Source organism: Hemiscyllium ocellatum, chromosome 21 (genome assembly GCF_020745735.1).
Source record: "Hemiscyllium ocellatum isolate sHemOce1 chromosome 21, sHemOce1.pat.X.cur, whole genome shotgun sequence".
Classification (NCBI taxonomy): Eukaryota; Metazoa; Chordata; class Chondrichthyes; order Orectolobiformes; family Hemiscylliidae; genus Hemiscyllium; species Hemiscyllium ocellatum.
In genome coordinates, this window is record NC_083421.1 from 17,588,679 (window position 1) to 17,602,088 (window position 13,410).

The following is a 13,410-nucleotide window of genomic DNA, read 5'->3' on the forward strand; positions in this document are numbered from 1 at the left end:
AGTTCTGAACTCTGATTAGTTGACCTTTAAAAGGCTTCCATATGTCAGATTTACCCTCAAACAGCCACCCCAATCTAATTTCTCCAGTTCCTGCCTAATACTGACGGAATTATCCTTCCCCTAAGTTAGCACTTTCATGCAAGGACCAGCCTTTCCATTGTCTATAACCATGTTAAAACTTACAGCTTGATGATCGCTGTTCTCAAAATGTTCCCCCACTGAAACTTTAACCACCTGGCCAGGCTCACTCTCCAAATGAGGTCTAGTACTGCCCCTTTCCTATTTGGATTCTGTACATATTATTTCAAGAAACCTTCCTGGATATATAACAGTGAGTTGAGAGGTGCGTAGGTTATTATATTTTACATTAGGATTAAACCTTGGCACAACATCGTGGGCCAGAGAGCCTGTTCTGCGCCATATTTTTCTATGTTCTATGATACGCTTAACAGATTTTGCCCGTCTAAGCCCTTGGCACTAAAGGAGTCCTGGTCAATATTGGGGAAGTTAGAATTACTTACTACAACAAGTCCTGTTAGGTTTTAAAATCTTTCCATGATTTTCCCACTGAGTATTAGGAGGCCTATAGTATAACCCCATCTTGGTGATTGCACCTTTCTTATTCCAGAGTTGTCCCCATATGGCCTGTCTGGATGAGCCCTCCAGGATGTCTCTCTTTGTTACATTCTCTTTCATCAGTAATGGAATTCCTGTCTGGTATGCCTGAAACATCAAAACCCTGGTGCATCAATTGGCCAGTCCTACCCTTCTCTCAATCACGTTTCTATAATGGCTACCACGTGATTGTCCCATGTACTAAATCAGCCTTTAAGCTCATCCTGAGTCATAAAAAGTGTGGCACTGGAAAAGCACAGCAGGTCAGGCAGCATCCGAGGAGTAGGCCTGATGAAGGTCTTAAGCCCGAAATGCTGACTGTCCAGCTCCTCGGATACTGCCTGACCTGCTGTGCTTTTCCAGCATCACACTTTCAACTCTGACTCTCCAGCATCTGCAGTCCTCACTGTCTCTTCTAAGCTCATCTGCTTATCCTGTTATATTTCTTGCATTACATATACTTCAGACCACTCGTCCTGCTGTGTTCATTAACCTGACCCTGCCTGTTCTTCCTATTTGACTTAGTTGACCTAGCATTGACTTTCTCCTCGATCATTCCACATGCTGTGACCTGCTGTTCTGTTTGCCAATCTCCTGCCATATTAGTTTAAACCCTCCCGAGTGGCACTGCGATGATATTGGTGCCTGTCCAGTTTAGGTGCAAACCTTTCTTCTTGTCTGGGACCCACATGGCCTGGAAGAGGTCGCAATGATTCAGATGTCTGAAACCCTCCCTCTTATACGAGCTCTTCACCCACACATTCAACTGTAACCCTTGGACACCCAGGAGGTGTAATTATGTAATCTATACATATTCCCTCAATTGAGGGCAGAGTTAGCACTTTTGAACAACCCACTAGTACTCCCATTCAGGCTTCTCCTCCCCCTATATTTAGACTTCTGGCCTACCGTAATTTCCAGGGCAATTCTGAGCTTAGAATCTTAGACTTAGACTTAGACTTACAGTGTGGAAACAGGCCCTTCGGCCCAACAAGTCCACACCGACCCGCCGAAGCGCAACCCACCCATACCCTTACATTTACCCCTTACCTAACACTACGGGCAATTTAGCATGGCCAATTCACCTGACCCGCACATCTTTGTGACTGTGGGAGGAAACCGGAGCACCCGGAGGAAACCCACGCAGACACGGGGAGAAAGTGCAAACTCCACACAGTCAGTCGCCTGAGTCGGGAATTGAACCCGGGTCTCTGGTGCTGTGAGGCAGCAGTGCTAACCACTGTGCCACCGTGCCGCCCTAATCTCTAATCATTTTTTTACAAATTGTTGTCTAACCCATTGTGTAGCATTTTGTTATTGTGACATATTATAGACAGAAAGGGAATGTTCCTGAAACATTCTAAGTCACTTTGAAAATGCCTGTAGTATTATGATGCCATCATGGTTTGGGTTTTTGTACCCTACCCTAGCTATTCCATCTGCTGGTGGACTCATTGGTTTTGGACGTTGTGTGGGGTTTTATTATCCACAGGCACTAAAGTTATAACACCATCTATCCTGTCAGTTGTGTTGATCTTTATATAGTTGCACAATACTGGTCCTCCAGACCAGACTCCCACACAAAGGGGAGGTAGCTTCTTCCAGCCAGCAGTCAAGTTAAGCTATGGTCCCACAATATTGTTGAGAAAGTCTCAAGGTGAACTCATAGTAATGTTGGCTTCACATACACAGTAACGTATACCCAGTCCCATAGCTCTGTTGTGTATTCTGCTCAGGTCCAAATTACCGGCCAGGTTCTAAGGATGCAATATTTAGGTCCTTGAGAGTTTGTAAATTTAGATTAGATTACTTGCAGTGTGGAAACAGGCCCTTCGGCCCAACAAGTCCACACCGACCCTCCAAAGGGTAACCCACCCAGACCCATTTCCCTCTGACTAATGCACCTAACACTATGGACAATTTAGCATGGCCAATTCACCTGGCCTGCACATCTTTGGACTTTGGGAGGAAACCGGAGCACCCGGAGGAAACCCATGCAGACACAGGGGGAATGTGCAAACTCCACACAGACAGTCACCCAAGGCTGGAATTGAACCTGGGACCCTGGTGCTGTGAGGCAGCAGTGTTAACCACTGAGCCACCGTGCCATCCTCAATTCACTTTGATTGTTGGCTCATCCCATCCATGTGGAAGGCTGTCATCCATCCACATCTGAGATTTGTAAATCTGATTGGAATCCTTTGTCTACTAACTGTTAAATTTGTACCTTGTGTAATCTATACAATTACTGTCTGAGTCTGTCAGGTGGAGGAGATTACCCTGTTAGGTATCTCAACGTTCGTTTTCTCGATCTGTCCCTCTGTATCTCGCTTTGGCTGATGACTCCTGGGGCTTCCCAGGCCATTTCAGGTACATCTGCAAACATCTTGACTACAAACTTGTAACACCGCCAACCATGCCTACTGTCATCCAGGTGACTGTCCTGTAGCCTTTCATATATCTGTAACTGAGTATAATATTTCCATTTGCGCTGTCCTTTCATATCTATAAATGCATGCCTATCAGTTATCATCACCACCACCTCATATGGTATCTGCCATCTGGGAAAAGCCTGTTTTGGTCTGGATTAATCTTTGCCATTTCCCTGGCTCCTATCTGGGGAATTCACAGCTGTTTAATTGATGTATCAATTTTCATATTTTTTAAGTGTTGGCTATTTTTGACCTCCACCTTCATTCATTTCTACACTCTTCTATTAGTCCATTCGAGTTTAAAGCACTGGTTTACAGAGATTTAGTATGATTTTCTTGTTTTTGTACTCTGTCCCTCTTTTTATGCAGCTCAGGATCTTGTATGCTTTATGAAACCACTCTCTGAACCATTTATAATTTATACACATGAACAGCCAGGGCCATCTGTTCCTGCGCCTCCTTTAAGAATTGTATCAATTGTTTCTTACTGTCTCTCTGCATTCTTCTGACCAAAATGAATCATTTCACACTTCTTTCCATAACTTTCATCTGCTGCCTGTCCACAACCCAGCTGTGTCCTTTTGAAGTTAATCCCCATCGGTCTCAGAGTTCACAATGCTTGCAATTCTTTTGTCATCTGTAGATTTTCAAATTGTGTTCTGTGCACGAAGATGTTGGTCATTCATTTATATATATAGAAGGGTCCTAATAGTCTATAAAATTGGGCCTAATACCAATCTTTGGGAGATCTAGGCTAGTAATCCAGAATATTCTGGTGATCCAGGTTTGAATCAGAGCATGACAGATGGTAAAATTTGAACTCAATAAAAATTTGGAGTGACAATTAAAGGTAGTTACATTCTTTAAAAAAAAATAGCTACCTTCAATTAAAAGCACAATTTGGTTCACTAATGTCTTTTAGGGAAGGAGACTGCCATCTTTACCTGGCCTGACCTCCATGTGACTTCAGACTCACAGCAATGTGGTTGACTGCTAATGGGGGCGATTAGAGATGGGCAGTAAATGCTGGGCGAGCCAGCGATGCCCTCATCTCATGAATGAATATATAAAATCCGGATATAAAACTTCCCCGGTCCATACAATGAATGTTTGCTGCTCTAAGATTTCCTGTCACCTAACCAATTTCTTATCTGTGTTGCTACTGGCCCTTTTATTTCATGACTCGGGGCTAATTGCAACTTTTTAATCAAATCTCAGAATTGTTATGGTGCGGTAGGAGATCGTTCAGCCCATCATACCTGAACTAGCTCCATTACTTAATGCCATACTCTGTTTTCTCATTTCTGTCCAAATAACCATCCAATGCCCTCTTGAATACCTCAATTTTACCTGCCTCCACCACATTTCCAGGCAGTGTATTCCCTCACAACTTGCTGAGTGAAGAAATCTGTTCTCACATTACCCTTGCTTCTTTTGACATCACTTTCTATCAATACCCTCTCGTTCTTGTTCTTTCTATGAGCGAATGTTTTTGGGAAGTCTATATGAACCTCATCAATGACATTGTACTCATCAATTCTTGTGCTAATGCTGGGATATTTATTCTAGCCTTGATATAGAGCACAGCAAAACCCTGGAGAAAGTGAGGACCTCAGATGCACAGTAGGTCAGGCAGCATCTGAGGGGCAGGAGAGATGATATTTTGGGCATAAACCCTTCCCGAAACATTGACTGTCCGGCTCCTCGGATGCTGCCTGACCTGCTGTGCTTTTCCAGCAATACACTCTTCAACTCTGATAGCAAAACACTGCACTGCCTAACACTGTGACTCATGCCAGCTTTCATGAGGAAATGCCACCTTCACCAATATGCCACAGGTCTATTTCTCTCACACCATCCCCACAGGTAGCTGCTTAGAGTTTACAGGCAGGGTACAGGAAGGAAATAGATGTTCAACTAAAACAGATATCGGAATACCTTGTATTGCCACAGGCTAACACAGCTCAATGCTAATATCTTGCTTCTTCTAGCTGCAGTTTCATGGCTGGGTGAATTTCAGAGACTGTACGACACAATTCCATGTGTAGAAGTGGAGACCTTGAAGGAACATCGTGACCAAGTCTTACATGTCAGTTTCTCTCACAATGGCTACTTATTTGGATCCTGTTCCAAGGACTGTTTTGTCAAGGTGAGATCTCTCTGTCTGAATTTACAACTTCTGTCACTCTATAAATTTAGGACTTCTATCTCATTGTATAACTTTCTGACCTCTGTCAGTCTGTGTGAGTTTGTACCCTCTCTCACTGACTTTACAATTTTTCTCACTCTGACTTCACATCCTACACTCTGAAATTATGGTCTCTCTCTGTGTGAGTTTATGACCTCTCTTACTCTCAAGTTTACAACTTCATGCAAAGTTTATGATTTCTGTCTTCTCTCGCTTTGTCTGAGTTTATGATCTCTCTCACCCTCTGTGTGCATTTAAAATCTCTTGCTCTGTGAGTTTATGACCTTTGTGTCTTTGTAACCTCTCTTACTGTGTCTTTACAATCTCTCTCTATCTCTCTCTCTCTGTCTTTGGAGTCTGTACCATTGTTACGTTATTGAATGACTCTTTCAATTTGTTCCGAATGTAGTTTTTGGTATATACTGGTTTTGGATAAACACATGTAGGTAGTCCTGGGCATTGTTTGAAATGTTCAAGCAACGTCTAGTTTCCTGTCTATCTTGTTTCTTGTTCAGTATGCTGCAGTCTCGCCTCAGTCTTTTTCAGATGACGTTTCTCAGAATCCATTGGCTGCCCAGATTTATTTTCATTTCTATTGTGTAGGGAATGTTGCCTATATGTGATGACAACTTGTCTATATTTCACTTCGGTTGCTACCCAACACGGCCTATTTTCAGCCATTACTGTCTTATTTTTAGGTAACACGTTGTTGTAAGATGTTTTATTACAAACCTGTAAGTACCTGAGCTCATTCTGTTGAACAGGAACTCTGACTGTTAGATGGCATCCTCAGTGTCATTTTCATTGTTTCTTTCAGGTGTGGAGCAATGATTTGGAGATTTCAGTGTTGCACAGTGCCAATATGCGCCCCTACAATTGGAGCTATACCCAGTTCTCCCAGTTCAATGCTGAGGATACCCTCCTCCTTGTCTCTGGAGTCTACATTGGGCCACACAGCTCATCGTCTGGTGAAATCGCGGTCTTCAGTCTAGGTACCTCTCTGCCAGCATAATGTTAATGAGTGGGTTCAGCAATACCAGAAAAAAACACTGAGCCTTGGGAAACATATTTTGACCAAAATGGGAACAGGAGGAGGCCATTGCTTTCCGAAAGCCTATTACCCATTCAATAACGAGATGGATGATCAGGACAAAACTCCATTGACCCATCTTTGATCCATATTCCTTCAAAAACAAAATTTGTTGATCTCAGTCTTGAAAGCTGCAGTTCCTCTTTCTTATTCACTGTCTTTTTGCAGGACAGAATTACAAGGGCCTATTAAATACACAACTCAATATCAGTACCCTTAATCTTCTGCATTCAGGAGAATGCAGGTGCGCATATTAAACCTTTCAGTCTTGGTCTCTACCGAAAACAAGGGAATGATGCAATATCAAAAATATATGAAATCAGAGCAAGATGAAGCCAGATAGATGTATTTCACATCGAGAATACAGTGCTGGACCTTCTTTCAATGGAGATAAATCTGTCCCTGTATAACACTGGGGTACAGTACTGGTGGGGACAGGTATGTCCCTGTATAACACTGGGGTACAGTACTGGTGGGGACAGGTCTGTCACTTTGTAACACTGCACTGCAATATTGATGGGGATAGCTTTATACCACTGAGGTATTGTACTGATGTGAACCTGTCTGCCATTGCGTAACACTGGTACAATTGTGATGGGGACTGATCTGACACTTGTTTAACATTGGATCTGGTCCACCTGAACTGAAGTGGGAATAGGATCCTAATGGAAAGGCTAAAGAAGGTGATCACAAGACCTCTAAAGGAGTTAAAGTTGGGAAATTGCAAAGGAGAAAACCGAGCAGTATTCAGGATATGGGGCAGCAAATTTATCAGGAGATTGAAAGGGCATGTAAGGAAGGCTATGTTAAAGTAATCATGGCAGATGTCAACATGCAGGTGGACTGGGAAAATCAGATTGGGAGTGGATCCCAGAAAAACGTTTGTGGAATGTACAGGTATATGAGATGGATTTTTTGGAGCAGCTTGTGGTAGAGCGAACGCGGGAACAGACAGTTTTGGATTCAGCGATGTGTCATGAGACAGACTGATTCAGTGAAACTTGAGGTGAAGGAACCCCTGGGGGGAGTGACCACAATATGATAGAAGTCACCTTGCAGTTTGAGAGGAAGTGGCTGGAGATATAACGCACACAATTGAGTAAAGGGAACTAGAAAGATGTGCAGGAAGGGCTGGCCACTGCTGATTGGAAGGTGAGCCTGACAGGGATGATGGAGGGGCAGCAATGGCAGGGGTTTCTAGAGTATTTTGGGAGGCACATCAGAAACTTATCCCGATGGGGCAACTGTGCTGACAAAGGAAGTCATGGACAGTAGAAAAGCGAAAGACAAAGCATGCAATATGGTGAAGATTTGTGGGAAAGTAGAGGATTGGGGAACCTTTAAAAGCCAGCAGAGGAGATGCAATATGTTGTAGAAGCTGAAATATATCAGTAATCTAGCTAGTAACATTAAAGAAGATTGCAAGAGTTTTTTTTATGTAACGGGAGGTAAGGGTGAAGGATGGATCACTGAAAAGTGTGGATGAATAAATAGTAACAGGAAACAAACTAAAAGCAGAGGAATCGAATACGTATTTTGCATTAGTCTCCACGTTGGAAGACAAGAGCTGTATACCAGAACTTCAAGAGAGTCAGGAGACAGAAGTGAGTGTAATAGCAATTGCTAAAGTGAAGGTGCTGGGGAATCTGACTAAATCATCTGGACTGGATGAACCACATCTCAGAGTTCTGAAGAAGATTGCTGAGGAGATTGTAATGTTTCAGGAATCAATGGAGTCAAGGAGAATCCCAGAGGACTGGAAAATGACTAATGTAACACTCCTATTTAAGAAGGGAGGGAGGCAGAATACATTAAAATCTTGCCAACAGCCAAGGTCAGGCTAATGGGCTATAATTTTTAAGTCCATTATTAAGGATGAGATTGCAGAGTTCTTGGGAGTGCAGGTAAATCAGGATTGAGGCCTCCTTCCTGATGAAGAGCTTATACTTGAAAATTCAATTCTCCTCCCCCTCGGATGCTGCCTGACCTGCTGTGCTTTTCCAGCACCACATTCTCGACTCTGATCTCCAGCATCTTTACTTTTCCCCATGGCCTCATCAAGAGGAGTTCATGCCTGATGAATCTATTAGAATTCTCTGAGGAGCTTACAAACAAGTTAGACAAAGGAGAGCCAGTGAACATGATCTGTTTGGATTCCAGAAGGCCTTGGACGTGAAGATGCACAGGCTGCGAAATAAGAGAAGAGCCCCTAGGTTTAGGGGCGACGTACTGGAACAGACAGAGGATTCGCTGACAGACCGAGAGTGGTGATAAAGGGTCTTTGTCAGGATGCTAAGGGTCAGTGGTGAAGTTGCGGAGAGTTAGTGTTGGAACCACAAGTATTCACGTTATATGTTGGCAGTCTGGACAAAGAAACTAAGGATGTTGTTGCTAAGTTGGCAGATGACAGAAAGATAGGAGGAGGGGCAAGTAGTGTTGAGAAAGCAGGGAGGCTGCAGTAGGATTTGGACAGGCAAGGAGAATGAGCAAAGATCTGGCAGATAGAATACAATGTGGGAAAGTATGAAGTTATGCACACAGTAGAATAAAGGCATAGGCGTTTTTAAATGGGGAAAGGCTTCAGAAGTGTAAAGTGCAAATGGACTTCAGGGTCCTTGTTCAGGATTCTCTCATGGTTAACATGCACATTCAGTAGGCAGTGAGGAAGGCAAATACAATGTTAGCACTCATTGAGTTATAGATCCCAAAGCATGGAGACAGGCTCTTTGGTCCATGCCGACCAAAATATCCACCCATGCTAACCCCATTTCCCTGCACTTGGCCCATCTCCTTCTAATCCTTTCCTATCCATGTATTTGTCCAAATGCCTTTTAAATGTTGTTAATGTACCGGCCTCAACCACTTCCTCTGGCTGTTCATTCCATCGGCATACCCCCCTCTGTGTATAAAAGTTGCCCCTTAGGTTCCCTTTTATTCTTTTTCCTTCTCACCTTAAACTGATGCCCTCTCGTGCTCAATTGTCCATTCCTGGGGAAAAGACTGAGTGCATTCACTCTGTCCATGCCTCTCATGATCTGACTCACTTATATGAGATCCCCACCCCACAGTTTCCTCTTCTCGAAAGAAAAAGATCCTAGCTCATCCAATCTCTACCTACAACTCAGGTCGTTGAGTCCAGGCAGCATCCTTGCAAATTCCTTCTGCATTCTTTCCAGTTAGTAACATCCTTCCTATAGCAAGGTGACCAAAACTGAACACAGTACTCCAAGTGTGACCTCACCAGTGTCCTGTACAGTTGCAACATAACTTCCAACTTCTGTACTCAATGCTCTGACTGATGAAGGCCAGTGTGCAAAAAGCTTTCTTCACTGCCCTGTCTACCTGGGACTCCATTTTCACAGGACCATGCACCTGAACTCCAAGGTCCCTCTGTTCCACTATATTCCTTAAGGCCCTACCATTTACCATGAAACTCCGACCTTGATTTGACTTTGCAAAATGCAAAACCTCGCACTTATCAATATTAAACTCCATTTGTCATTTCCCAGCCCAATTCCCCAACTGATCAAGGTCCTTCTGCAATTTCTAATAACCTTCCTCACTGTCCATGGTATCACCTATTTTAGTGTCATCAGTAAACTTATTAATCATGCCTTGTACATTCTCATCCAAATCAATGATATAGATAACAAACAGCAATGGGCCCAGCACCAACCCCTGAGCCATTCCACTAGTCACAGGCCTCCAGTCCGACAAACATCCTTCCACCATTACCCTCTGCTTCCTACCGTCAAGCCAATTGTGTATCCAGTTTGCCAGCTTGCCTTGGATACCATGTGATCTCACCTTCCAGAGCAGCCTACCATGTGGAACCTTATCAAAGGCCTTACTGAAATCCATACAAACTACATCTACCGCCGTGCCCTCATCAACCTTCCTGGTCATGTCATCAAAAAGTTCTTACAAATTTGTGAGGCATGATCTCCCATGCTCAAAGCCATGTTGACTACTCCCAATCAAAATCTGTCTGTCCAAATGCCTGTATATCATCTCAGAATCTTCTCAATTAACTTACCCACCACAGATGTGGTTTTGAGAGGGCTGGAATACAAGAGCAGGGATGTAGTACTTAGGATTTGTATGGCTGTGGTCAGAAGTTTGAATGGTGAGCTGTTTTGGGTTCTCTATCTGAGGAAGGTTGTGCTGGCGTTGGATGGGGTCCAGACAAGTCTTACAAGCAAGGTCCCAGGATGAAGGGCTTGTAATATGCAAGAGCGGTTGACAACTCTGGGTCTGTACTCAATGGAGTTTAGATAAAGCAGGGGCGAACAAATTGAAGGTGGTTTTAGGCTCTCAATCTAAGGATGATCTCAGGAATTAAGGGCTTGAGATATGAGGATCAGTTGGGGACTCTGGGTCTGTAACTCAAAGGAAAATGGGGATCTGATTGAAGCCTACAGAATACTGAGAGGCCTGGATGGCGTGAATGTAGAGATAGTTCCACTAATAGGAGGGACCAGGACCCAAAGGCACAGCTTCAGAGTTAAGGGATGACCTTTTAGAGCTGAGATAAGGAGGAATTTCTTCAGTGAGAGGGTGATGGATCTGTGAAACTCCATGCCACAGAAGGCTGTGGAGACCAAAGTCATTGATTGACTTTACGATAGAGACGAATAGATTCTTTTTTATCAGGGAATTGTGGGTTATGAGAAAAAGGCAGGAGAATTGGGTTGAGAAACATATCCGCCATGATCAAATGGCAGAGTAAATGTGATGGCCTAAATGACCTAATTCTGCTCGTATATCTAATGGTCATGTGGTGGGGACAGGTCTATTACTGTTTAACACTGGGTAACGTACTGGTGGGGACAGGCCTGTCGCTATATAACACTGGGGTACAGTATTGGTGGGGGCAGGTGTGTCGGTGTATAACACTGGGGTACAGTACTGGTGGGCACAGGTCTGTCCCTGTATTACACTGGGGTATAGTACTGGTGGGGACAGATCTGTTACTGTACAACACTGGGGTACAGTACTGGTGGGGGCAGGTCTGTCGGTGTATAGCACTGGGGTACAGTACTGGTGGGGACAGGTCTGTCACTGTATAACACTGGGTGCAGTACTGGTGGGGACAGGTCTGTTACTGTATAACACTGGGGTAGAGTACTCGTGGGGACAGGTCTGCCACTGTATAACATTGGTGTACAGTACTGGTGGGGACAGGTCTGTCACTGTATAATACTGGGGTACAGTACTGGTGGGAACAGGTCTGTTACAGTATAACACTGGGGTACAGTACTGGTGGGGACAGGACTGCCACTGTATAACACTGGGGTACAGTACTGGTGGGGACAGATCTGTTACTGTACAACACTGGGGTACAGTACTGGTGGGGGGCAGGTCTGTCGGTGTATAACACTGGGGTACAGTACTGGTGGGGACAGGTCTGTCGGTGTATAACACTGGGATACAGTACTGGTGGGGACAGGTCTGTTACTGTATAACACTGGGGTACCGTACTGGTAGGGACAGGTCTGTCACTGTATAACACTGGGGTACAGGGCTGGTGGGGACAGGTCTGTCTCTGTATAACACTGGGGTACAGTACTGCTGGGGACAGGACTGTCACTGTATAACACTGGGGTACCATACTGGTGGGGACAGGCCTGTCGCTATATAACACTGGAGTACAGTACTGGTGGGAACCCTATGTCTCAGTGTAACATTGGGGTACAGTATTGGTGGGGGCAGGTCTGTCGGTGTATAACACTGGGGTACAGTACTGGTGGGCACAGGTCTGTCATTGTATAAGACTGGGGTCCAGTTCTGGTGGGGGCAGGTCTGTTACAGTATAACACTGGGGTACAGTACCGGTAGGAACAGGACTGTCACTGTATAACACTGGGTTGCTGTACTGGTGGGAACACGTCTGTCACTGTATAACACTGGGGTACAGTACTGGTGGGGACAGGTCTGTCACTGTATAACACTGGGGTACAGTACTGGCGGGGACAGGTCTGTCACTGTATAACATTGGTGTACAGTACTGGCGGGGACAGGTCTGTCACTGTATAACACTGAGGCACAGTACTGGTGGGGACAGGTCTGTCACTGTATAACACTGAGGCACAGTACTGGTGGGGACAGGTCTGTCACTGTATAACATTGGGGTACAGTACTGGTGGGGACAGGTCTGTTACTGTATAACTCTGGGGTACAGTACTGGTGAGGACGGGTCTGTCACTGCATAACACTGGGGTACAGTACCAGGGTGACATGGAGTGCAAGAATCTTTTATATACTTATGCACAATGTTTAAGAAGCTTTTAGGCAGTGTCATGGACCAGACCAAGCTCTGTTCAAATAGATCAAGGAGATAGCCTAGATCCTAAACTTTTATTTGAAGGCAAGTATACGGTGCTGTGTTTGATGTAATTTGATTGGTAATATCCACAGAATCCCTACAGTGTGGAAACAGGCCCTTCGGCCCAACATGTCCACACAGACCCTCCAAAGAGTAACCCATCCAGACCCATTCTCCTACCCTATTATCCTTTGTTCCCCTGACTAATACACCTAACCTGCACATCCGTGAACACTTTGGGCATTCCAGCATGGCCAATTCACCTGACTTGCACATCTTTTGGACTGTGGGAGGAAAGCCACGCAGGCACGGTGAGAATGTGCAAACTCCACACAGACAGTCACCTGAGGCTGGGATTGAGCCTGAGTCCCTGGCGCTCTGAGGCAGCAGTGCTAATCACTGAGCCACTGTGCCGCCCCATATTACTTGTTCAAAACACACTTTGTTTGTATTTTGATTGTAGTATAAGAATAAAGGAAAGAAGAATCAGTAAGAGAAAGAAATTGCAGCAGGGGGCAGTTGGACTCCGCAGTTTAAGAGTAGGTCATCAAGAAACGAAATATGGTAAAGATCAGGCACTACTGAAAGTTGAGATTAGACCAAGTCCAGATGACAACATCTTAGTTTGCTGATGGGAGTTCAGAATGTTTGAATTAGGAGCAGGAGGAGGCCATTCAGCCCCTCTGGTCTGCTCCTGTAAACAATATGACCACGGCTAGTCCTCTGCCTCAATTCCATAAAGTCAGGGCGGTAACTGCTG

At 44.5% G+C, this 13,410-nt stretch overlaps 1 protein-coding gene across 2 annotated transcripts in view; it reads left to right on the top strand.

Annotated features, from left to right (window-relative positions):
- Positions 1-13,410, top strand: part of fbxw5 (F-box and WD repeat domain containing 5) — a 185,912-nt gene that overhangs the window by 138,273 nt on the left and 34,229 nt on the right. For both annotated transcript variants that reach the window (XM_060841241.1, XM_060841242.1), the window contains exons 3-4: positions 5,039-5,196; positions 6,053-6,227. In XM_060841241.1, the coding sequence (XP_060697224.1) occupies positions 5,039-5,196; positions 6,053-6,227 (333 nt within the window). The remainder of the gene's footprint in view (positions 1-5,038; positions 5,197-6,052; positions 6,228-13,410) is intronic.